Source organism: Schistocerca piceifrons, chromosome 11 (assembly GCF_021461385.2).
Source record: "Schistocerca piceifrons isolate TAMUIC-IGC-003096 chromosome 11, iqSchPice1.1, whole genome shotgun sequence".
Lineage (NCBI taxonomy): Eukaryota > Metazoa > Arthropoda > Insecta > Orthoptera > Acrididae > Schistocerca > Schistocerca piceifrons.
In genome coordinates this window covers 64368964-64394005 of record NC_060148.1, presented here as the reverse complement: position 1 = coordinate 64394005, position 25042 = coordinate 64368964, and the positions used below count along the sequence as shown (strand labels likewise).

Genomic DNA, 25042 nt, shown 5'->3' with positions numbered 1-25042 from the left:
ATAACAAAATAATTTTTTTTAGATATGAAATTTAATCATTTTTTCACTTACTGTCGGCTGCATTTGTTGCTATAGGTACCTTTTTCTTCACAAGTAAGAGAGATTCTTTGATGAATTTTGCGCAGCATACAAACCATACTTACAGATGTATGAAACTCTAGAATTTTCCAAATCTATAAAAAACTGTGGTAAAAATTGAGATAATTAACTACAAAATTTGATTTTTTTTTTCTAAACATAAAGTTTAAAACGTAACAGTTCATTCATTTTTTCATAAATTAAATAGATTCTAGAGTTTAAGACACCTGTAAGTGTGGTTTGTGTGCTGTGCAAAATTCATCGAACAGTCTCTCTTACTTATGAAGAAAAGTGTACCTATAGCAACAAATGCAGCCAATAGTAAGTGAAAAAATGATGAAATTTCACATGTAAAAAAAATTATTTTGTTATGTTTTTGAACTTCGGCTGCTACGAGTGCGAATCCTCAATCCTTCCTGGTCATGCTGACAAAGTTTTATAAATTTACTTGTAAAAGTATAGACAGTGGAAATTAAAATGTCCTGTGGTGCCTCTCCTGCTCCATGTCGGCCCGTTTGACATCCTACCCCCCTTAAAGTTCCATCTGTACAAGCCACAGATCATTCAGCAACTTCAACTTAACAATCTGCTAATGCGAAGACAATATGCTACACATTTGTTAGCGAAAGTATAATTCACAATTTCAGTAACGACAAGTGGATGTCAGATGAATCTCACTTTCACCTGAGTGGTTTTGTCAGTAGACAGAATTTTCGTTGTTGGTCACAGAAAAATCCATGTCAGCTACAAGAGCGTCAATTGCACAGCAGCAAGGTTACTGTACAGTGAGTCATGTCATCGAGTGGCGTTACAGGCACCTACTTTTATGAAAATGATGATGGGTGAACAGTGACATGGGAACAACTCATCTGTTCAGTATGTTGCCACGATGGAAATTTTGTTGCGCACCAACTACCCCATTTTTCTGCCGACAGTTGGTTTCAATATGACGGAGCAACAGCACAGATATTGATGGCAGTTGTGTGACAACTGTTTGGTAACTGCTGTGTATGTGCGGATGGATATGTGTGTGTGTGCGAGTGTATATCTGTCCTTTTCCGCCCAAGGTAAGTCTTTCCGCTCCCGGGATTGGAATGATTCCTTACCCTCTCCCTTAAAATCCACATCCTTTCGTCTTTCCCTCTCCTTCCCTCTTTCCTGATGAAGCAACCGTGGGTTGTGAAAGCTTGAATTTTGTGTGTGTGTTTGTGTGTCTATCAACATACCAACGCTTTCGTTTGGTAAGTTACATCATCATTGTTGTTAGATATATTTTTCCCATGTGGAATGTTTCCCTCAAGGATGATGTAACTTACCAAAAAAAAACATTGGTATCTTGACAGAGAGTGTATACCTGTCCTTTTTTCCCCCTAAGGTAAGTCTTTCCACTCCCAGGATTGGAATGACTCCTTACTCTCTCCCTCAAAACCCATATCCTTTCGTCTTTCCCTCTCCTTCCCTCTTTCCAGATGAAGCAACTGTTGGTTGCGAAAGCTTGAATTTTGTGTGTGTGTGTTTGTGTTTGTTAGTGTCTCTATCAACATACCAACGCTTTCGTTTGGTAAGTTACATCATCTTTGTTTTTAGATATATTTTTCCCACTTGGAATGTTTCCCTATATATAAGAGACACAGAGTGGCCCCTACCGCACTCACCTCTCACCCTCGTCGGTGACCTCCAGCGTGATGGCGAACGGCGTTATCGCATTCGGCTTGTATTTGAGGATCGGCTGAAACGGGCCGGGCGAGTTGTCCACCTTGTCCTTGAACTTGGCCTGCGGCCGCTCGATGTTGCGCGCAGTGAGCAGACGCACCGTCTGCCCGGAGCCCACCACTGTAGCCACTGGGCTGGCCTGCAATCGAGAGAGGAGACACAGCGTGAGAGTGGACGGGGGTGGCGCGTGCACCGCAGCACACGACACGGATAGCACACACCTCTCATTATCCCTCTCTGTCGAACAACGGTCGAGATACATCCGGCACGGAATAATAACAGCCGACCCGTATTTATCGACAGGAATGAATCTGCCACTGTGGTACTCGATCGACGGGAGTATGTAAGTGAATGTCTGCACCAGCTGTCTGACACCTCTACATAAAGCATCTGCCATCGGGATCCCATCCCAGTGATTCAAACTGACCTACAGTCCCTCCTTAAAACTTCAGGCCCTTCACACGGACTAACACCTCAGTTCATAGAACTTCTTACCCCACACAAACCACACACCTCCACCTTTTACCTTCTTCCTAAGATCCACAATTCCAATCGTCCTGGCCGTCCCACAGCTTCTGCCTTAAAGCACTCACCAAATGTATGTCTGCCTTAGTTGATCAACACCTGTAACCCATAGTACAAAGACATCCTTCCTATATTAAAGGCACCAATCATTTTCTACATCCTCTGAAATCTGTGTCAGTCCCACTCCCACCACACACCTTGCTTGTCACCACCTCCTCCTACACCAGTATCCTCCGCATACACGGTAAGTGTGCAGCTGAACATTTCCTCAATCAGTGCCCACCTGATTTCAAATATATGACATCCTTGCTACTCACCTTACTCAACTTTATACTTACCAACAACTACTTCACCTCTGAGGAGCAGACATACAAACAGATCAGAGGGTATGGCCATGGGAACCAGAATGGCTCTTTCCTATGCAAATCTTTTCATGGGTCACTTGGAGAGGGCTTTCCTGGGATCTGTAAGCCTTCAGCCCCTGGTTTGGTTTAGATATATTGATGACATCTTTGCTGTACAGATTCATGGTGAGGCTGACCTGTTAAAATTTCTGTAATCTCTAAATACCTTCTCCCAATTACATTTCACATGGTCTTAAATCCCATGACACTTTCCTTGATGTTGATCTCATCCTCACTGAATGCCAGTTACACACTTCCGTCCACATTATACCTACTAATAAACAACAGAACTTACATTTTTACTGATGCCATCTTTTCCGTGTCAAACGTTCCCTCCCATACAGCCTCGGCATTCGAGACAAACACATCTTGTTCAGATGCACACTCTTCACAGCAGTTTACCACTATTCTCACCTGGGCCTTCACTGGGCATAATTACCCCATCAGCCTAGTTCAAAAGCAGATTTGCTGGGCCATCACATCCAATCTTGGTGCTGATGATCCCTCCAACAAAGAACTTAAAGAGTACATCACTTGTCACTCAGTATTATCCTGGCCTCAAATGTATTAATCAGCTACTTCGACAAGGCCGTAACTTCCTAACATCGTGCCCTGAAATGTGATCCGTTCTATTTGTCTGAGATTTTGCCCACCGCACCTAGAATAGCCTTCTGTCGCCCTCCCAATCTCCGCAATATCCTTGTCAGACTGTAATGGATCTGGGAGATGGGTTATTTTTTACCGGATTTGTCGATACCAAACTGTAAATGTTTTCTTATATTTTTTTTGTCAGAATTTTTTTTATTGTAATTTGCCTTATTATATTATATTTTTGAGAGTGAAAGCATATTGATTACTATTAGTAAATGTGTCGAAGAATAGCAAAGAGACTGATTACAAGTGGAAGCTTGTGTGTTGTGTAAAATGTCTTTGACGCTGGAGTCGTCTTTGACTATAGTCAGTCGGCAGTTAACTCTTGGTGTGTGTTGACGGTAGAACAATGTGCAGGTCGCCGTCATAAATAATTTTGAATTATGTTACTATTTTTTTATATAAACTATAAGAAGAAACTACATTCGAAGAAATGGTATTTGAAGCACCAAAAATGAGACAAACACATTGAACCAGGTCATTTCTGCAGCCGACAAAGATGCATTGTGGAATCATACTTCCACTAGACAACTGAAGCCAAGACCAATATCGCCTTGTAAACATCTAACGGATAAGGTACTGTCACGAGATATGCCAAATTTAAGTAAATAAAAAATAGTGAGCATATTTCAACTTTGTGTCTCAGCCGGGATATCATATTTCAAGACCCTATATCCCTTCTGCACCTATCTCCCAACACTATGGCTCCTAAACCTGTGACCACCCCCGCTGCAAGACTTGCCCTATGCACCCTCCTACCACCATCTATACCAGTCCTGTAATTGGCAAAACATATACTATCAAAGGGAGAGCTACTTGTGAAATGACACATGTTGTGTACCATCTGTTATATAAACACTGTTCGGCCTTTTGCATCTGCATGACTACCACCAAGTTATCAGTTAGGATGAACAGGCATACGCAGAGTGTGTATCCTGGCAACACACAATATCCTGTTGCAATGCATGCCTACAACACAAGAGTTGTGACCTCGGTGCCTATTCCACAACCCGTGCCATCTGGATTCTTCCCACAAGATCGGTTTCTTAGAACTCTGCAGGTGTGAACTGGCACTAAAATGTGTCCTTGGTTCTCCACCTGGCCATTAATTTCTTCACAGTAACTATTCCTTCCTTCAGTCCACTAGTTTCCTAATTTTTTTGTTTTCCGACCTGTCTATTTTTCGTCATCCCCCTCTATCACATACAATGCACTTAGCTTTTCTCTCTTATTAATTTGTGCACAATGTGCTAGCAGTGAGCAGTGAATATCAATATAGATTTTCTATTTTTAATTAAGGGGCACTACTTTATTAATTGTGTTATGATTACGTTCACTGTTAAGTGATATCTTAGAATAGAAGATTTTGTGATTTTTTTATTTTATACTTTTTATACTGGCACTCATAAAAGGTTGTATGTTACCTAACCAGGCTAAGGCCCATATTGTAAAATATTTGTGCTTTTTATGGATTTGTCAGACACTCATTTAAACAAAGAAAAATTTTAACTGAAAACAGTGCATACAGCATTTTAGTCTTTATATTGGCGACACTGGTTTACTATGTACTCTAACTGAAGTGCCCTCTGCTGGAATTAGGTTTTTGTATAAATACCTGATGCAATCTGAGTATTATCAGCACATACCATGTACTCAACATGTTTAACTTGATGGTATGTATGGCTGCTATCCATGGCTATAAATATTTTATATTTTTACATTTCATGCGTCATTAATACTGTATAGATTTAGTCTTAACTAACTGAACCTATTCGCTTACACATTATTTATATTTACAACAGATGGCGGTAAGCTGAAACCGGTAATAAAGTATAAAGAAATCTGTGTGATCAAGACAGCTTGTGAAAACAAAAGTGCCAAAAATAAAATGATTGCGGACTCATTTACAGACTTCATGTCTTCAACTGATAAACTTGTTGAAGCTATTGTCATGTTTGTCGATTTCAATAGGTTCTGTGAACAAGCGGGTGTGGTAGCTCTTCTCCACAATGAGAACTTCCGTGTCAGTAAATTTTATCGTGTGGTCGGTTTCTCACAGCATGTGTTACGCCGTGGTCTGCAGCCTGCACAAACTGTCAAATCACAACTCTAGCCAGAGTAGTGACAATGAATATGATCATAATGTACACAAGATAGATTATAGAAGATAGATAAAGGAAAGGCAAACCTATGTTTCTAGCATTTGTAGACTTAGAGAAAGCTTTTGACAATGTTGACTGGAACACTCTCTTCCAAATTCTGAAAGTGGCAGGGGTCAAATACATGGAGCAAAAGGCTATTTACAATTTGTGCAGAAACCAGATGGCAGTTACAGGGTGTATACATGGACAAGGAAAAAAAATTCCCGGGCTTTTCCCGCGTTTCCCAGTTGAAAATACACTTTCTCCCCGGTGAAAATACACTTTTTCCGTGTTAAGTGACAGTATACGTTTCCTCGGCACTGTAAAACTTATCAATCCTTTGAACGTTTATGGTTTTATACACCGACGTAGAATTTCACGGCACCTTAGAAAACGAAACTTGGGAAAAAACACGTTTTGGAAATATCTTTGATTTGCAGCAACATGTGCACTGCATATTTTCATGTTACGAAGGTATATATTCGAATTCCACCAAACACGGCATGTTACTTTCCGAAGCATAGAAATCGAGACTGCGACGCGCTTTTGTAAGCCAGTCACAGCTCATGTCATGTGATCTCGCCAGCTGATGACAGCATAGGACACTGATGTAGTCAGCCAACAGCAAGATCACTCTTAAGTAGTACGAACACACAAATAAGAAAAGTTAATGGCTTAAATTAATATACATAATGTTGCTACTAGAAAAACAAAACTTTCACATACGAGGGCCGTTCAGAAAGTAACCTCTGGTTGATTTAAAAAAATACACCAAGTTAAATAAAAATATTTTAATATATACATCTTACAACTACATCTTTGCACTATTTTTCTACATAGTCTCCATAGCGATTGAGGCACTTATCGTATCTCTTCACAAGCTTTGAAATTCCTTCTGCATAAAAATCACCTGCTTGTGCCTGGAGCCAGCCTGTGACCGCATCTTTGAGCTCTTCGTTGTCATCAAACCGCTGTGACCCGAGCCATTTCTTCAAATGCATGAAGAGGTGATAATCACTTGGCGCCAGGTCTGGGCTGTAAGGTGGATGGTTGATAACGTCCCACTTGAAGGACTCAAGAAGGGCCGTTGTTCTGCGAGCAGAGTGAGGACGGGCGTTATCGTGCAAAAAAACGATACCGGAAGTCAGCATACCACGGCGTTTGTTCTGTATAGCCCGTCGTAACTTTTTTATTGTTTCACAGTACACGCGTTGATTAATGGTCGTACCACGTTCCATGAATTCAACCGACAACACCCCTTTGGCATCCCAAAACACCGTTGCCATCAGTTTTCTGGCAGAAAAATCGTGCGAGGCTTTTCTTGGTTTGGTAGGCGAATTTGGATGTGCCCACATCTTTGATTGTTCTTTTGTCTCAGGGTTCACGTACTTAATCCAGGTTTCGTCACCGGTCACGATTCTGTTTAACAATGGTTCTCCTTCGTCCTCATAACGTGACAGAAAGTCTAATGCAGAGGCCATTCTTTGAGTTTTGTGGTGGTCGGTAAGAATTTTGGGCACCCATCGTGCACAGAACTTACGGTAACCCAATCTTGCTGTCACTATCTCGTACAAGAGAGTCTTAGAAATCTGTGGAAAACCAGTAGACAACTCCGACATTGAGAAACGTCAATTTTCACGAACTTTTGCATCAACTGTCTGAACGAGTTCGTCAGTCACCAGTGATGGTCTACCACTCCTCTCTTCATCATGAACATTTTCTCGTCCACTTTTAAATAAATGTACCCATTCACGGACAACTCCTTCACTCATAACTCTTGGTCCGTACACGGCACAAAGCTCACGATGAATAGCTGCTGCAGAATATCCTTTGGCTGTAAAAAACCTTATGACAGCACGAACTTCACATTTGGCGGGGTTTTCTATTGCAGCACACATTTCAAACTGCCACAAAAACTAAACTAGTGCAGGTACGACGTTCACTTGACCACGGCTTGATGCCAACGGACCTGTTGAGTGCGTGAACGCACAGATGGCGTCGCTACTCCCCCCACAACCCGCACTGTGACCAATAGGAGGTTACTTTCTGAACCGCCCTCGTATAATATTGGTCTCGAAGATAAATAAGCTGCAAGAGAAGCTAAGCTTCCACATATAATGTGATCTTTTTTGCGCGTGTTACACTTGAAGATACATCACACAAATGTGCCAGTAAAATTTTTAATAACGACGTAAATATCTGATTTTCTGGGCTCGAAATTCGTCTAGATGGTCGTCCTCAAAGAGTTGATTTTGAAATGAGAGTCAAACGCTCTGTGATTTAAGAAATTCCTCGTACATTCTCACACACAGTTCATCTTGCGTAAAAGGAAATTTACTTTGAAAGTAATGCTTTTCAAATCACCATTTGCAATATTTTCCCGTGACCCGTTAGAAATTGGTTCGTTTCAGCATTTGCCAGAGCGCGCCAGATAACAGTCTGTTGTGACTCGGCGATCTTTCAAAGTGCTGCCGCGCAGTTACGCACGTCCTCTACATGCGGAGCTGTCTGCCAGCCATGCAGCAGCAGCAGCGCCACCAAAGCGGCCAGCCAGCCAGCGGCCACTAGACTCGGACTAAGTTATGATTTGACTGTTAAAGTGTACACACGTCTTACTCTGTTTACTTGATCTGTGACTTTCATGTATTGCGTCTTCCTTGAAAAATATTTGTTCAACTTGAAGTTATAACACAGGTGTCACTGCCCTTGCACAGGTATGATTACGCAGCAAGCCCGCATGTTCGTACGTGTAAAACATTAAAAGATCTTGCATTGTGTCATAAAAGAAACAAGACATCAGAGGATACTTCAAGAGCATCGGAATTTCGTGAACCATACTAAAATACAGAATAATAATTCGTATGTCTAGAGTCGGATGTAAATTTTCTTGAGTACTAGAACCGTATTATCTCATGTTTGGTTCTTTATTATGGCATAATGCCATACAAGCTAGAAGCTGGAAAACGTGCACTTGAAATGCAGCGAACAGTTGAAACTAATCAACAGTGTGAAATTAAACATTTCGTTTCAAATAAATTAACTGCCTCAGCGCAAAAGATTAATAAAAGCCAAATCTCTTTAGCAAACCGTCAAAAATAGCTTCATTGTTCTGCAAGTTGATTAATGCTTGAGTGTCAGAAAGGTGGAAATAAAACCTGAAACTAATAACATATTTTAGCCTTCCGTAATTATGATTAATTCATTTGATAACTCCCGGCCACAAAAATCCATTCTGTTTTCATTTAATGTGAGAGCAATAAATGAAGAGGAAACAGCAAAATTGCTAAACATAAAAACAAATCACGTGGAGACTACCCACGTCCCCACTACAACTGAGACTGCTCTGTGCATCAGCCCCGGATCTACGATATTTCCAAACCACGGCAATTCTAGATAGTGGCACCCAGCCACACATCCATAGTCAGAAGCGGAAGAAGGTACTACTCATATACGACTCTACTGCGCAAGCACAAGAGCCCGCCCGCAACTGCTCAAACGAATCTAATGTAAACAGCTGTCACGTCACGCTCATCGGAGGCAATTTGTTGTTAGGAAGCACTGCATATTCTTCCTAAAGCCTTTGACACACTGTGCTGTTGGCAGACGCTTGTATGAGCACCGTGTTTTGTTGTTGTATATGGCGTATTTCCGTTGCGACTTAAGTTTTATTTTCATTTTTTTTCTCTCCATGTGTTGTTGCTGCAGCATTATTCTGCAAAAGCGGGATACAGTAATATCCTTTGTTAGAGTATTGGTTCTTACCAGTCAAAATCACAAAAATACAACTGAAAACTAAAACAAAGAAAAATTCCCGGAATTTTAAAAAATTCCCGGGTTTATCCCAGTTTTCTCAAGGGTGAAAAATTCCCAGGTTTTTCCTGGATCTCCCGGTTGTCCCGGGTCATATACACCCTGAGTTATAAGAGTCAGGGGCATAAAATGGAAGCAGTGATTGGGAAGGGAGTGAGACAGGGTTGTAGCCTCTCCCCGATGTTATCGAGCAAGCAGTAAAGGAAACAAAAGAAGAATTTGGAGTAGGTATTAAAATCCATGCAGAAGCAAAAAAAACTTTTGAGGTTTGCCGATGACATTGTAATTCTGTCAGAGACAAGCAAAGGACTTGGAAGAGCAGCTGAACGGAACGGACAGTGTCTTGAAAGGAGGATATAAGATGAACATCAACAAATGCAAAACGAGGATAATGGAATGCAGTCGAATTAAGTCGGGTGATGCTGAGGGAATTAGATTAGGAAATGAGACGCTTAAAGTAGTAAAGGAGAGCAAAATAACTGATGATGGTCGAAGTAGAGAGGATGTAAAATGTAGACTGGCAATGGCAAGGAAAGCATTCCTGAAGAAGAGAAATTTGTTAACATCGAGTATAGATTTAAGTGTCAGGAAGTCATTTCTGAAAGTATTTGCATGGAGTGTAGCCATGTATAGAAGTGAAACATGGACAATAAATGGTTTAGACAAGAAGCTTTCGAACTGTGGTGATACAGAAGAATGCTGAAGATTAGATGGGTAGATCACATAACTAATGAGGAGGTATTGAATAGAATTGGGGAGGAGTTTGTGGCACAACTTGACTAGAAGAAGGGATCAGTTGGTAGGACATGTTCTGAGGCATCATGTTGTTGTTGTTGTTGTTGTTGTTGTTATGGTCTTCAGTCCAGAGAGTGGTTTGATGCAGCTCTCCACGCTACTCTATCCTGTGCAAGCTTCTTCACCTCCCAGTACCTACTGCAACCTACATCCTTCTGAATCTGCTTAGTGTATTCATCTCTTGGTCTCCCTCTATAATTTTTACCCTCCTACCAACCGATCCCTTCTTCTAGTCAAGTTGTGCCACAAATCTCTCTTCTCCCCAATTCTATTCAATACCTCCTCATTAGTTATGTGATCTACCCATTTAATCTTCAGCATTCTTCTGTAGCACCACATTTCGAAAGCTTCTATTCTCTTCTTGTCCAAACTATTTATCGCCTATGTTTCACTGATGCATCAAGGGATAATCATCAATTTAGCATTGGAGAGCAGCGTGGAGGGTAAAAATTGTAGAGGGAAACCAAGAGATTAATACACTAGGCAGATTCAGAAGTATGTAGGTTACAGTAGGTACTGGGAGATGAAGAAGCTTGCACAGGATAGAGTACCACAGAGAGCTGCATCAAACCAGTCTCTGGACTGAAAACCACAACAACAGCAACAACAACAACAACAACAAACATACACAGAAAATGTGTTATATGAGCTGCAACACCTGACACCAGATGTGACACTTGAAAAATGTTCTGATTAGCAATGGGTCCTCTAACAGTTACATAACGAGTGTCACAAAATCAAATACTTTCAGCGTTCCTGCCATACATTCCCAGGGTGATGGGAAGAACCGGTTGTATACAGCATAAACAGAGCATAAAGACTATTTATAAACTGTCAAAGAAGATAAGAGAGGGTCGTAGATCAGCAAAGGACAAAAGGGACCCTTTTCCAATGTCATGAATATACCACATACATGTGGAAAAATCTACGTCAGAATGACACCAGAATCACCAAACACAAGAGGCATTGCAAGTTGGAACAGATAGAGAAACTGGTTATGCTAGAGCACATACTGTGTGACAATGACCACATAATAAAATTTGCCGACAGAGGAGTTCTCGCTGTGGAGAAGAGCTAACACACCCCATTATCCACGGAAGCCATAGAAACCTGCAAATGTAACAGCAGCCTCAAGATGAGCAGTTCCTGGATTCCCGTACTGCAGCAAATGACCACTGTAGTAAGAAGGGGAGAACCGTAATAGTAACAACATAACAACAATGGCTAAGTCCTCAGACATTTTTGTGCCAGATGCATATAATCTGTGGCCGCAAGTTTGACTCCAGTCTGCCACCGGCAACAGAGGGTGACGCTTTAACAATGCCAGTGAAATGTTTGTGACCCTATTCTTATGTTTTAGAAGCTGAGTTAGAACATCGATGTATCGCATGTTAATTTATCTCGGATGTAACTCTGTCGCTATTAATTACCTTCCTAATGTGGAAGGTCTTGCAAAGCAGTATCTCTGTAAAACCACGTGTAGACCTGGAAAGACTTGAACTCTTCTCCTTTGCAGCTATTATTGGTGGTAGGAAAAATGATATCTACTGTAATTACAAAATGATGTCAACATTTCATCACTGACTGTCTTGCATTTGTTGCAATACGTGTACATATCAGAATTAATTTGTACCTTGGAGCTGAAACAATATAAGGTAAACAGAAAGTTTGTCTTGAAAGATGGCATTTCATTTTAGAACTTCCTTTGTTCAGTGCTGTTTTCATTCTCGCAGCGTATGCCCGCTCCTCAACAGTCGAGACACGGACAAGCTGTGATGTCAAAACACAATAGTCCCTGCCCACAACTGGAGAAGATATTTAATCGCTGTCAAGTCTTGCCAATTAATCGAAAACCACACCTCTCCGTTCAACTCTGTACAAACGTTAAACAAAATGACGGCACACAGTATGTGTTTCGTGACTTATTCTCTACCTAATACTACTTTACTATTTGGTCACAATCATCTTTCCTCGTCATAAATAGAGGCTGCGAAATGTCGGCATATGACACTACACCAACCACTCGTGCTTGCAAAACATCGGAACCAACATCAAATAAACACTGTTTGAAGAACCTGACACAGGTGCCCTCAGATGACTTGTAAACAAGAAGCAACGAAAGCCGTAACTATTATGCGCTGTTACATTTACCAGAACTGAAAACACAACACACTGTTGGAAAAAACACACTGCTGTTGATAACGCTTTTGCACGACAGTGTTGTAAATAAACAAAATCCATCAGTTCGTGCAATAGAGATGTAACTATGAGACCTAGCTCTGTCTCGCAATAAACTAACAAGACGGACAGCCTCACACGTAGAGCAATGAGACTATTAACGACTGGAGCCGCGACTCGGATAGAACGACCGGCTCCTTTCTGCAGCAGACCCTCCCACAGTGTTACACACACTTAGCTCGAGCGCACGCACAGCTCGTACTCACCTCAGTGGCGGCGGTGCTGTTCCAGGGCGCGCTGACCGGCCGCGTGATGGCCGCCTCCAGCAGCACGGGCTCCGGGTTGCGGCGGATGCCCGCCAGCTCGTCCAAGTTCAGCCCCTGTCACAACAAGGAGCAGCCTCTCTCAATTGCATCTCCACACAGTTAACTACTCTTATTTAACACGTGCATTTCTAAGAATATTCACAGTATAAAACGTATTGTGATAGAAAGCTAGACATACATTAGAAGCTGCACAGGCGAGACCCGCCAGCAGATGTGACCCGTGAGTAGCGGACTAGTTGCCGCCAGTCGCCGATCGCATCTTCCAGTTGGGATTATGTATTTGTCAATTTCTCTACTGGTCTGAATGGTCAGACGTTTGGTGGCTGCGTGAAGGACACAGGTTCAATTCCTGGAACTGCCATGGACTGGAATGGGATACTCTCCACCTCGTCGTGCCGACTGAGGAGCTATTCGCAGGAGAAGGTCCGAGATCTGCATTGCCGACGACGGCTGGGAGAGCAGTGTGTTGACCCTACATCTCCCCACAACATATCGTGATGGTGTCACCGGCACAGGATAACGTGGCAGTCAGTCGGTCCCAAGTTCCCAACTGGCCCATATGACAACAGGGCGGTGGAGATATCTGCATTTACAACTACGTCCATGCTCTGCAAAGCGCCATGAAGTGCATGGCAAAGGGTACAGCCCATTGTGCCAGTTATTAACCAGCGTTTCTTCCCATTCCATTTGAATATAGAGAATGGCAAGATTGATTGATTGAATGAATGCCTCTGTACATGGACTAACTATGCTAATCTCATCCTCATAATCCCTATGAGAGCAGTACGTAGTGGGTTGTAATATCCAGAATGAGAGCTTCTGTAAAGTTTGGAAGGTAGGAGACGAGGTACTGGCAGAGGTAAAGCTGTGAGGTCGGGGTGTGAGTCGTGCTTGGGTAGCTCAGATCGTAGAGCACTTGCCCGCGAATGGCAAAGGTCTCGAGTTTGAGTCTTGGTCCGGCACACAGTTTTAATCTGTCAGGAAGTTTCATAACAGCGCAAACTCCACTGCGGAGTGAAAATCTCATTCTCGATCTTCAGAGAGTGACTTCTGTTATTTAGAAGCTCATTGAAAATAGATAAGCACGATCTCCATTTCCTGCACAGGCCAAACTGCACAGAAGATGAAGTCCACGAAAGCAAGAAAGAATACATCAACAGGAGAGAGATATTCCAGATAAGCATGTCAGTAATTTTAGAACAAATTCCCTCCGATCATTCATGAAGTACAGCAGGGAACATCCCACTTTTCTTACCTTTTGATTCACAAGGTGGCCACTGTGTCTACATAATGCAGCATAGTATGTCTTTAGTCTGTGCACATTTATTTAACTTTAACCATGAACTACGGACCTTGCCGTTGGTGGGGAGGCTTGCGTGCCTCAGTGATACAGATAGCCGTATCGTATGTGCAACCACAGTGGAGGGGTATCTGTTGAGAGACCAGACAAACATGTGGTTCCTGAAGAGGGGCAGCAGCCTTTTCAGTAGCTGCAGGGGCAACAGTCTGGATGATTGACTGATCTGGCCTTGTAACACTAACCAAAACGGCCTTGCTGTGCCGGTACTGCGAATGGCTGAAAGCAAGGGGAAACTACAGCCGTAATTTTTCCCGAGGGCATGCAGCTTTACTGTATGGTTAAATGATGATGGCATCCTCTTGGGCAAAATATTCCGGAGGTAAGAAGCTTCCGAAATGTGGTGCTACAGAAGAATGCAGAAGATTAGATGGGTAGATCAGATAACTAATGAGGAGGTATTGAACAGAATTGGGGAGAAGAGGAGTTTGTGGCACAACTTGACTAGAAGAAGGTTGGTAGGACATGTTCTGAGGCATCAAGGGATCACCAATTTAGTATTGGAGGGCAGCGTGGAGGGTAAAAGTCGTAGAGGGAGACCAAGAGATGAATACACTAAGCAGATTCAGAAGGATGTAGGCTGCAGTACGTACTGGGAGATGAAGAAGCTTGTACAGGATAGAGTAGCATGGAGAGCTGCATCAAACCAGTCTCGAGACTGAAGACCAGAACAACAATAACAAATTCTTTGGAAAAGTTCTCTTTTTATTTTTCGATATTGACACCACACACTTTTACATCTATCAGTTTACTAATGTTAGGAAAGATATAAGAGAAAGACTACCACATACCCATGGACGACTGGCATGTAGCACACACAAACACACAGAAGAAAACCATCAACACTCGACTTTAGAGCTCTTGCTGTTTTTCTAGTGTGAGTACACACATTCGCACACGCAACCTCACAGCTGTACTTATTTCAAGTTACTTCTTGAATTTGAAATGTGATGCCTTTCAAAAAGAAATCCACAATTGTGTTTCTTTATTCTTAAAATTAGGTTAGGCAAGTGTTAAATTCTCTCTCTCTCCCTCTCTCTCTCTCTCACACACACACACACACACACACACACACACACACACACACAGATTCCTCCTTAGAGGTACGGCTCAGGTGATGTGGCCCCTAGATGACGAAAAGATGTATGTGTGGGCAGCTGAAAATGGGCTTTTTGTATGACTTGAGAAAGAATTGAGATGACAGGGAAGTTCTTTCAATACTGCACTCTGAATTTTTTTTATTTTTTCATTTTTACACATTTTTACAGTACTCCCCATATGTAAATGTTTTCACTGCAGAAGAATAACAAAACAGGTCATAAATTTCACATTTTTAGTTCTAATCTAAATTCTCACTCGGCTGTATTCTGAATTGCAAAATACATGAGAAGCAGCCCCTGCGCAACCTGGCTGTTACCTACTATCGACCGAACCAACAGTGATGACGCAGAGACGGCACACGGCAATGATCCATTTAGTTGAGGAGTCTGGGCAGTGAATACACATAATAACACAGCTAACGTAACCTACATAGATCACTGGGCCACTGATCATGATATTGTGCGTAAGAATGGAACAGACAGCTCGGCTGAACAACGGCCAAAGAAGACAAACATCGAGCCATGAAAGAGTTGCTACTTTATAATTCTTAACAATAAGTTGAGGTATTTCATTTTCCTACAACTTATTATGTTCAAGGAAATGATGACACATTCATTACCACAACTGCGCATAACGTAAGTCTGTTGAAATTATAATATTAATACACCACCAACATGACATGAACGGCATTTTACACTTCAGTGATAACAAAGAGCCAAATTTGATTTTCTTAATAGTTAGCCGCTTCTTGTTTTGAAGTCTTCAAATCTGCAATCAAAAATATATGAGAAAGAGACAGTAAAACCCTTTGGTCAGTCTGAATAGAGCACGTTTTAGTGGGTAGTATCCTGCTGGTTTCCCCTCCAAATTTTGAATCATTTACAGGAATTTCCATGCCAACCAGCATAGACTGCAAAAACATCAATCGTGTAAAACCCAACTTCCACTTTTCTCAGAAGCCATACTGAAAGCTTTGGATCAAAGCAATGAGGTATTTCTTGATTTCCTAAAAGCATTTGACTCAGAGCACATCTACACTTATTGTCAAAAGTATGATCGTATGATGTATCACACAAAATTTGTGACTGGACTGAGGACTTAACAGTAGGGACGATGCAGCATGTTACCTTGGATGGAGAGTCATCATAGGATGTAAAAGTAACTTCTGGTGTGCCGCAGGGAAGTTTGTTGAAACCCTTTGCTATTCATGCTATATATTAATAATCTTGCTGACAATTTTGATAGTAAGCTCAGACTTTTTGTAGATGATGCAGTTATCTATAAATATTCAGTCACATCTTGATTTCAAAGTGGTGCAGAGATTGGCAACTTGCTTTGAATGTTCATCATCATCATCATCATCTTGGACAGTTTCCAGCCACTGGCTGTGTCTGTCGGGAACACAAGCCTCTCCATCGTGTTCTGTCTTTCCACCATTCCCCCTCTTCCACCTTCGTCCAGTTCTCTCCTCTTCTCGTCACACATTCCTTCACTCCCTTCACCCATCTATCTCTTGGTCTTCCCCTGGGCCTCTTCCCCTCCAGTTGCAGATCAAACATCCTCTTTGGAATTCTTCCCTCATCCATTCTCTTCATGTGTCCATACCACTGCAGTCTTGATTTTTCTATCCTGTCCTGTACTGGTTCCTCCTTTAGTCTTTCCCTCACATACACATTTCGCAATCTGTCTCGTCTTGTTACACTCAACCTGCTCCTCTGGAACTTCATTTCACTAGCTTGTATTCTACTTTTGTCGCTTTTGTGCATTACCCATGTCTCACTTCCGTATGCCAATATGGGGACAAAGTAGGTTCAGTATATGATTCCCTTGGATTTCTGTTGCACCTCCTTGCTCCAAATAAGCCCCCTAATGCATTTGAAGAACTGCCCTGCTTTTCTGCACCTTTCATTTATTTCCATTGCGTTTCCCCCCTTACTTTCAATCATGCTTCCCAGGTACTTGAAGTTCTCTACCACTTGTAGTTTTTCCCCTCCACAAGTTATATCCACATTTGGCCTATTCTTCTTCCTTGTTGTGACAATTATTTCACTTTTCTTTGCAGAGAAATGCATTCCATATTGTGCTGCCGTTGCCTCCCATACATCTACCTGCTCTTGCACCTCCTTCTCGCAATTTCCCCATAACATCAGGTCATCAGCAAAAAGCACTGCTTTCATTTTATGATCTCCAATTGCATCTGATACTTGCTGTAGGATTTCATCCATAACAATAATAAGCAATAAAGGCGAAAGTGCACTTCCCTGTCGCAGCCCATTTTCCAGCTTGAACCATGCAGTACGTTCCCTCCCCACTTTCACACAACTCTCACTTCCCTCATACATTTTTCTGACTTTTCGTGTTATCTCTTCATCTATCCCTTTTGCGTTCAGCACATCCCAGAGCTTGTCCCTATAGATACTGTCATACACCTTCTCAATATCTAAAAAGGCCATGATTAAGTCCTTCCCGTACTCATAGTGCCTTTCCTGCAGTTGCCTTACCGCAAATATGAGGTCCGTTGTTGATCTTCCCGGTCTGAAACCATACTGCTCCTCTTGCAGTCTACTTTCAATACTGCTTCTTATTCTCTTCTCCAGGATCTTTTCATAGATTTTTCCACAGTGGCATAGCAGAATGTTGTTGAATGTTCAGAAATGTAAAATTGTGCACCTCACAAAACGAAAAATAGTGTCCTATGACTATAATTTCAACGAGTCTCAGTTGGAACTGGCCAAATAATACATATACCTGGGTGTAACACTTTGCAGGGATAGTTAATAGAAAGATTATTTTGGATCAGTTGTGGATAAAGTAGATGGTAGATTTTGGTTTATTGGTTGAATAGTGGGTAAGTGCAATCAGTCTACAAAGGAGATTGCTTATAAATAACTCGTGTGACCCATTCTAGAATTTTTCTCAAGTGTGTGGGACCCATACCAAGTAGGATAAACATGTGGTAATGACCATATACAGATAAGGGCAGCACGAATGGTCACAGGTTTTAGTTTGACCAGTGGGAAAGTGACACAGAGATACTGAAAAAACTGAGAAGGCAGACTCCTGAAGATGGAAGTACACTATGCCAAGGACATCTACTAACAATGTTTCAAGAACCGGCTTTAAATAATGAGTCTACAAATATATAACAACACCTTACGTATCGCTCACATAGGGATCATGAGGACAGGATTAGAATAATTACAGCATGCTCAGAGGCAGTCAAACACCTATTCTTTCCGCACTCCATATGTGACTGGAACAGTAAAAAATTCCAACAACTGGTACCACGCGATGTAGCATCTGCCACGCACTTTGTGATGGTTTGCAGAGTACGGAGGTAGATGTAAAATCTTGCAGTTTCATGTGAACACAGAACAATGGTGTAAGTGGGAATTTCTCAAGCAGAAATATCATCACTGGAGATGAAAAAAGCAAAAAGTGGCCAAATCCAAGAGTGGAAAATATTGTCCAGATGTTATGCAACAAGACCCGTTTCCTTTATCTGCCTGCCTACCACTGTACGCTTTGGCTACGCAGTGGGTGGCTGCCTTCAATTATTCCATAGTCCAAATCCACCTATTTGAAGAAAACATTTGATGGAAAACTCTTATCACATATTTTCAAGTCATAAGTGACTTAGTATTGGAGACAGAAAGAAGACATACTCCATGTGAGTTGTTATAATAGTAGTAGCACAAAAAATGAAAAGATCACCAACAGCTTGCATACAACCCAGAATACAGTCATAAGAGTCAAAGGATATGCAAAGGAACTATTGATGGAGAAGGGAGTGAGACAGTGTTGTAGCTAATCCTTGATGTTTTTCAGTCTGAACATTGAGGAAGCTGTGGAGAAAACCAATGAGAAATTTGGAAACAGAATAAAAGTTTAGGGAGAAGAAATGAAAACTTTGAGGCTTGCCAATGACATTTCAGTTCTGTCACATGTAGCAAAGCATTTGGAAAAATAGTTCGAAGGAGTGAATACTGCCTCAAAAAGGGACTATAAGATGAATATAAAAGAAGTGGAATAGTGGTAATGGAATCTAGTCAATTTTAATTGGGAGGTGCTGAAAGAATTAAATTAGGGAATGAGTCACTACAGATAGATAATTTTTGCTGTTTGGGAATCAAAACAACAGTTGACGACCAAAACAGAGAAGATATAAAATGTAGAGTGCCTGTAGCTAGGAAAGTATTACTGAAAAAGAGGATCTGCAAATATCTAATACAAATTAAACTGTTAGGAATCTGTATGGAGTGTAGCCTTGTACAGAAGTGAATTTTCTGTGACAGATGAATGCTGAAGATTAGATCTACATCTAAATACATACTCTGCAAGCCACCGTGTGGTACTTCCAGAGGGTACCCCATACCACTACAAGCCACTTCCCTTCCTGTTCCACACACAAATAGAGCAAAGGAAAAAACAGTTGCCTATATGCTTCCGTACGAGCCCTAATTTCTCTTATTTTATCTTCGCAGTTCTTACTCGAAATGTACACTGCCAGCAGTAGAATCATTCTGCAGCTGGCTATAAATGCTGGTTCTCTAAATTTTCTTAATGTTTCGCAAAAAGAATGTCAACTTCCCACCAGGGGCCTGTGACGGTACATCACATAAATACTGACATTTTTAGTGGTTGTAAATCGTAGTTTACGTATTTTATGAATATAATTAGTGTAAAAGATATAGTTAATGTTCTTGAAACAACTGATATGCAGCGATAGCATCTTTACTTAATGCCTATGAAAATAAAAAACGATTGAAAGAGACGTGATTGTACGGCCGAGGAGGAAGGACGTATTTTGTGGTACACACACTGTTTTGTTTCGCTATACGGAAGGCAGCCATTCAGCGGCTACACATATTTCATGTAATTTATTCGTATTTATTGCTAAAATAAACTTGTTATTATTATTACAAAATGAATTTCTTTGTAATAGTTGTCACCTCAAATGCTCACAGTGGCTAATTATTTTTAATAAGCATTTTTTCAGTAATTTGCGCTGCGAGAAGCTCATCTTCCGATGCAGCCTCTGGTCGGCCATTACGCGCCGAAGTATTACTTTATTTTTCAGTGTTAACAGTAACTGTAAATGCGAAAGATTTCGTTATAAGAACCTTTTTAAAATTGCAACAGATAATTAATTTACGTTGAAGTTCATGTTTTTAAACTACAAAGATTCCACGAGTTCAATAACTTTTATCTTGACTGCTCCACGGCAACAATCGAAATTCTCTCAAGCCTTGCTTTGCAGTCATTAAACAGAAATTAACAAAATTACATTCAATTCAGTTAACGGCAACTATATTTTAGTCATCATGTTCAAAATCTAAAGTTGGTACATGAATAACTGAGGCCCTTCAAGAACCCGTTTCATATTTACTTATGCGCGTAAGTAAAAGTGATAAGAAAAGACAATATCCCTGAGAGAAATAAGCATATTATATATATATATATATATATATATATATATATATATATATATATATATATATATATTAGTAATTTTTTTTTTGTATATAACGAATAACTTATGCCACCGACGTCACAGGCCCCATCTGAATTCCTGAAGCATCCCTGTAACACTTGCATGTTGTTTGAACCTACCGATAACAAATCTAGTGAGTCACCTTTGAATCGCTTCAATGTCTTCCTTGATCCGACCTCGTACAGGTCCCAAAGACTCTAGCAGTACTCATGAAGAGATTGCACTAGCGCTCTGTATGCAGTATCCTTTACAAATGAACCACACTTTCCTAAAATTCTCCTAATAAACCAAAGTCAAATAATTATTTGCCTTCCCTACTAAAGTCCTTACATGCTCATTCAATTTCAAACTGCTTGGCAATGTTACACCGAGATATTTAATCGACATATCAAGCAGAACACTACTGATGCTGTATCTGAACATTATGGGATTGTTTTTCCTAGTCATCGGCATTATCTTGCATTTTTGTACATTTAGAGCTAGCTGTCATTCATCACGCCAACTAAAAATTTTGTCCAAGTCATCTTGTATCCTCCTACAGTCAATTAACTTCAACAACTTCCCGTACACCACAATATCATCAGCAAACAACCATAGACTGCTGCCCACCCTGTCTGCCAAATCAATTACGTTTATAGAGAACAACTGCAGTCCTATCACACTTCCCTGGGGCGCTACTGACGATATCCTTGGCTGTGACAAATTCTCGCTGTACAGGACATTGTACTGAGTTTATTACTTAAACATTCTTCAAAGCACTCACATATCTGGGAGCCTATTCCTTTCACTAGTACCTTCATTAACAGTCTGCAGCAATGTATCTTGTCAATTCTTTTCAGAAATCTAGAAATATGGAACCTGCAGGTTGCCTTTTAACATAGTTCTCAGGATGTCACGTGAAAGAAGGGCAAGTTGAGTTTCGCGCGAGTAACGCTTTTTAGAATGGTGCTGATTTGAGGACAGCTTTTTGCCCTCACGAAAGATTATTATATTTGAACTGAGAATATGTTCAAGGATTTTGCAGCAAATTGATGTTAAGGATATTGGTCTGTAATTTCATGGGGCCGTTCTTTTACCCCATTTAGAAACAGAAGTCACCTCCGCTTTTTTCCAGTCCCTTGCGACTTCGCTCCGGGCGAGAGGATTGCGATAAATGCAAGCTAAGAAAGGGGCCAATGATGTAGGTGGGTAGTCTGAATAAGCAATTAGAAGGTACCAAATCCAACCTGGGAGAGAAAACAAAACTTGACTAAAAGGGGGGATCTGTTGACAGAATGCATCCCGAAACATAGAGAACATCAATTGCATAATGGAAGGAACTGTGTATGGGTCAAAAGTAGGTAAGGAGGCCAAGGCAAGAATGCAGGAATCAGGTTCAAGTGAATGTAGGTTGCAGTAGGTACTCGGAGATGAAGAGGCTTGCATAGGATAGAGTAGCATGGAGAGCTACAACAAACCAGTCTTCATAATGTACATGATGACGATGACAACAACATCATCATCATCATCATCATCATCATCATCATCCACATCAGCAGCAGCATGATGATAGTTTGCCAAATGACAAAAACCAAAGCAGGGCTAAATGACCCAGAGGAGGCAGTTGCTACAGACTACTCGATAACGGTGTGTGACGCATTTACAAGCCATGCTGCGCCCCACCAGACTACAAGCTCGGCTGGCACTCACTCACCACACGCTCCAGGATGGCATCGTTGGCCTCCACCACCAGGTCGAACTTCTCCTCCACGTCGCGGTGCACCACGTTCGCCCCGATCCCCTGGTGCCTGAGTATCATCGACAGTCTGGAACAGAGCGGCGGTGCAAACAGAGGGACGTCCGCGTCAATATGTGGCAGGAAAGGGATGGAAGCAAACATCTGGCAAGCTGCAGCTAGATGCTTGAGTAACAAAGTCCTGATAAAACACTCAGATGTGAAACAAACAAATACACACACACACACACACACACACACACACACACACACACACACACACACGGAGTGCTGATTTCCTGGAAAAAAAAAAAGTTGTGATAGTCAGAGTGACATGCCGCCAATGTCTAGAATTTACAAATTATTGGTAATATTAAGAAAAGGGTAGACTGCTACTCACGATAATGAGGGATGTTGAGTCATAGACAGGCACAACAAAAAGACTACTAAACAAGTAAGCTTATGGCCAAAAGGCCTTCTTCTGAATAAGACAAAAAACACACACATGCGACCACTGTCTCTGGTTGCTGAGGCCAGACTGTGATCAGCCGCACGTGATGAAAGAAGCAACCTGGGTGATGGGGGTAAGAAGGAAGTTGGGGCAGAGTGGGGAAGGATAACAGGATAGGAGTGGGGATGGTCAAGTGATGTTTGTGGGGGGAGCATACAGGGACAAGGTGGGGAGAGGGTAAGGCAGCGAGGTGCAGTCAGTAGGTAAGACGGAGGGTGAGGGGCCGGGGATTGCAGAAAAGGACAGAAGTAAAGAGATTGTGGGTGTTTTGGTGGAACAAAAGGCTGTATAGTGCTGGGATGGGAACATTAGAGGAGACAGGTGTGTGAAGGACAGTGCCTAACCAAATTGATTACACCCTGTTCCCTCAATGGCTGCTGGAATAGCCTCTTCAAATTGTTAAATGAGGCCCTCAGACACGCACACTGAATGCACCTGGCATCCTTTCCTGTCCCTTGCTGTCCTAAGGGGTACTTTCATTCACCATATGTTTGAACTTCCGACGATTAATAGACCCCCTACTCTTTTGTATTTGCTGCCTCTTAACACTGGACAAAACAGGTTTCCCCAAGTTAGATGAAGTGAATCCCACTAGCTACGTTTCAGTTTCAATGAGAGACAGCGCCTCAAACTTGTTGGCTAGGGGGATTGGTACAACAGCCCGAGTCCTTCCTGGTCCTCATCCACCCTGTACGGGATGCCTAGATCGTGTACTTTCTGCAGAGGAGGAAGGATAAACAGAAGAGAATAGTACTTGATGTACCTCTGGTACCTGTATCACAGATCTCGGGAGCTCTTCAAACACATCGATTCGCAGCAGCTGCCAATCATTTAACAGTAGCCAGGCCAATTTCCAGCTGCTTACGAATGTTAACCAACCCATCCCGTGCTTGAGAACAGCATTCACAGTGGGGCTGCGTTTTGGCTTGCGCAATGTATTACAAGACACAAACAACTAACTTTAAACTAAGCCATTGGTCATCTTTTAATCTGTTGAGCTAAAAAGTTGCTAATTTTCTATAAGAACTGATGCAAATACACAAAACAAGATTTCTATTAAAGCAATACAGAAACCTTTGCTAAAAACTACTAGTTCCCTAAACATTTTGAGGTCAATTATAGTTGTTAGTTAATTTACAATAAATTCAGATAATATATGGGGCTACTCCTTTTTAAGGGTAAACTAGGTGTAACACAATGTGTTAGAAAATCTGCTACAGTAATTAAATTACAAATGCCAATTTGCTACTAATTGCTCACAGATTATGCAAAGGACAATGGTAGGTTTCAAAAATTCTAAAAAACACACATTTATTTGCATTGATACACAGTGAAGTTCAGGGGTGAAGTATTTTTTCGCAGAACCGTGAACTACAAAAACCAATTTGCTACAAAATAAATTACATACCCAAATCACTTGTACTGGTAATTTGTGAAAAGATAGTTTTATAAGTGTCCGAAAATTGTCAAAATAACCTTTCTTATGTAATTGTGCAATGAATAGAAGAATGATTTCCAGAAGCATGTACAGTTCTGTTAGTGGGCACAGCAGCAAATCCTCGCCAACCAGAAATTCTTGTCCAATGTTCTATTTAACGATGAATGTTCCTTCTCAAACAAAGAACAAGTAAATACGAGGAACATGCATTATTGGTCCAGTGACAACTCACAATGGCTTAGACAGGTGGAACATCGGCGTCAATGGAGAGTTAACGTCTGGTGTAGGATGCTTGGTACTACAACTATTGGCCCTTATTTCATCAGTGGTAGTCTAAACGGCACAGCATATGCCATCTTCCTCAGACGAATTCTTCCTCCTCTTCTGCATGAAGTGCCGCTAAGAACCAGAATGCTTATGTGGGATCAACACGATGGGTGTCCAGCACATAACGCCTTGCGCGCACATCGTGTTCTGAACCTTCCAGATGGATTGGTCGAGGAGGAACAATTACTTGGCCTGCTAGGTCTCCTGATTTAAATCCTCCGGACTTTTTTCTTTGGGGATGCACTAAAGACGTCCATCGCGATATTCCAACAACTCCAGAGGACATGCACGAATGTATCATGCTTGCTTGTAATTCTCTTCAGCAGGCAACACTGGAATTCTTTCAATGAGTGCACCAGTGTATTGGTGTCCGGGATCACCACTTTGAGCACCTTTGAATGTTCTACTCCTGGGCAATGGTGCGGGAGAGTCAAAGTCAGTTTTGCGTTATGATTTTACTTGGTTTTCATTTGTTTTGT

General features: G+C 41.5%; 1 protein-coding gene across 1 annotated transcript in view; it reads right to left on the bottom strand.

Moving 5' to 3' along the window:
• Window positions 1-25042, bottom strand: part of LOC124719697 (exosome component 10) — a 152367-nt gene that overhangs the window by 92827 nt on the left and 34498 nt on the right. Inside the window, exons 3-5 of the mRNA XM_047244904.1 lie at window positions 22267-22378; window positions 12562-12675; window positions 1734-1930 (exon numbers count right to left, since the gene is read on the bottom strand). Of these exons, the coding sequence (XP_047100860.1) occupies window positions 1734-1930; window positions 12562-12675; window positions 22267-22378 (423 nt within the window). The remainder of the gene's footprint in view (window positions 1-1733; window positions 1931-12561; window positions 12676-22266; window positions 22379-25042) is intronic.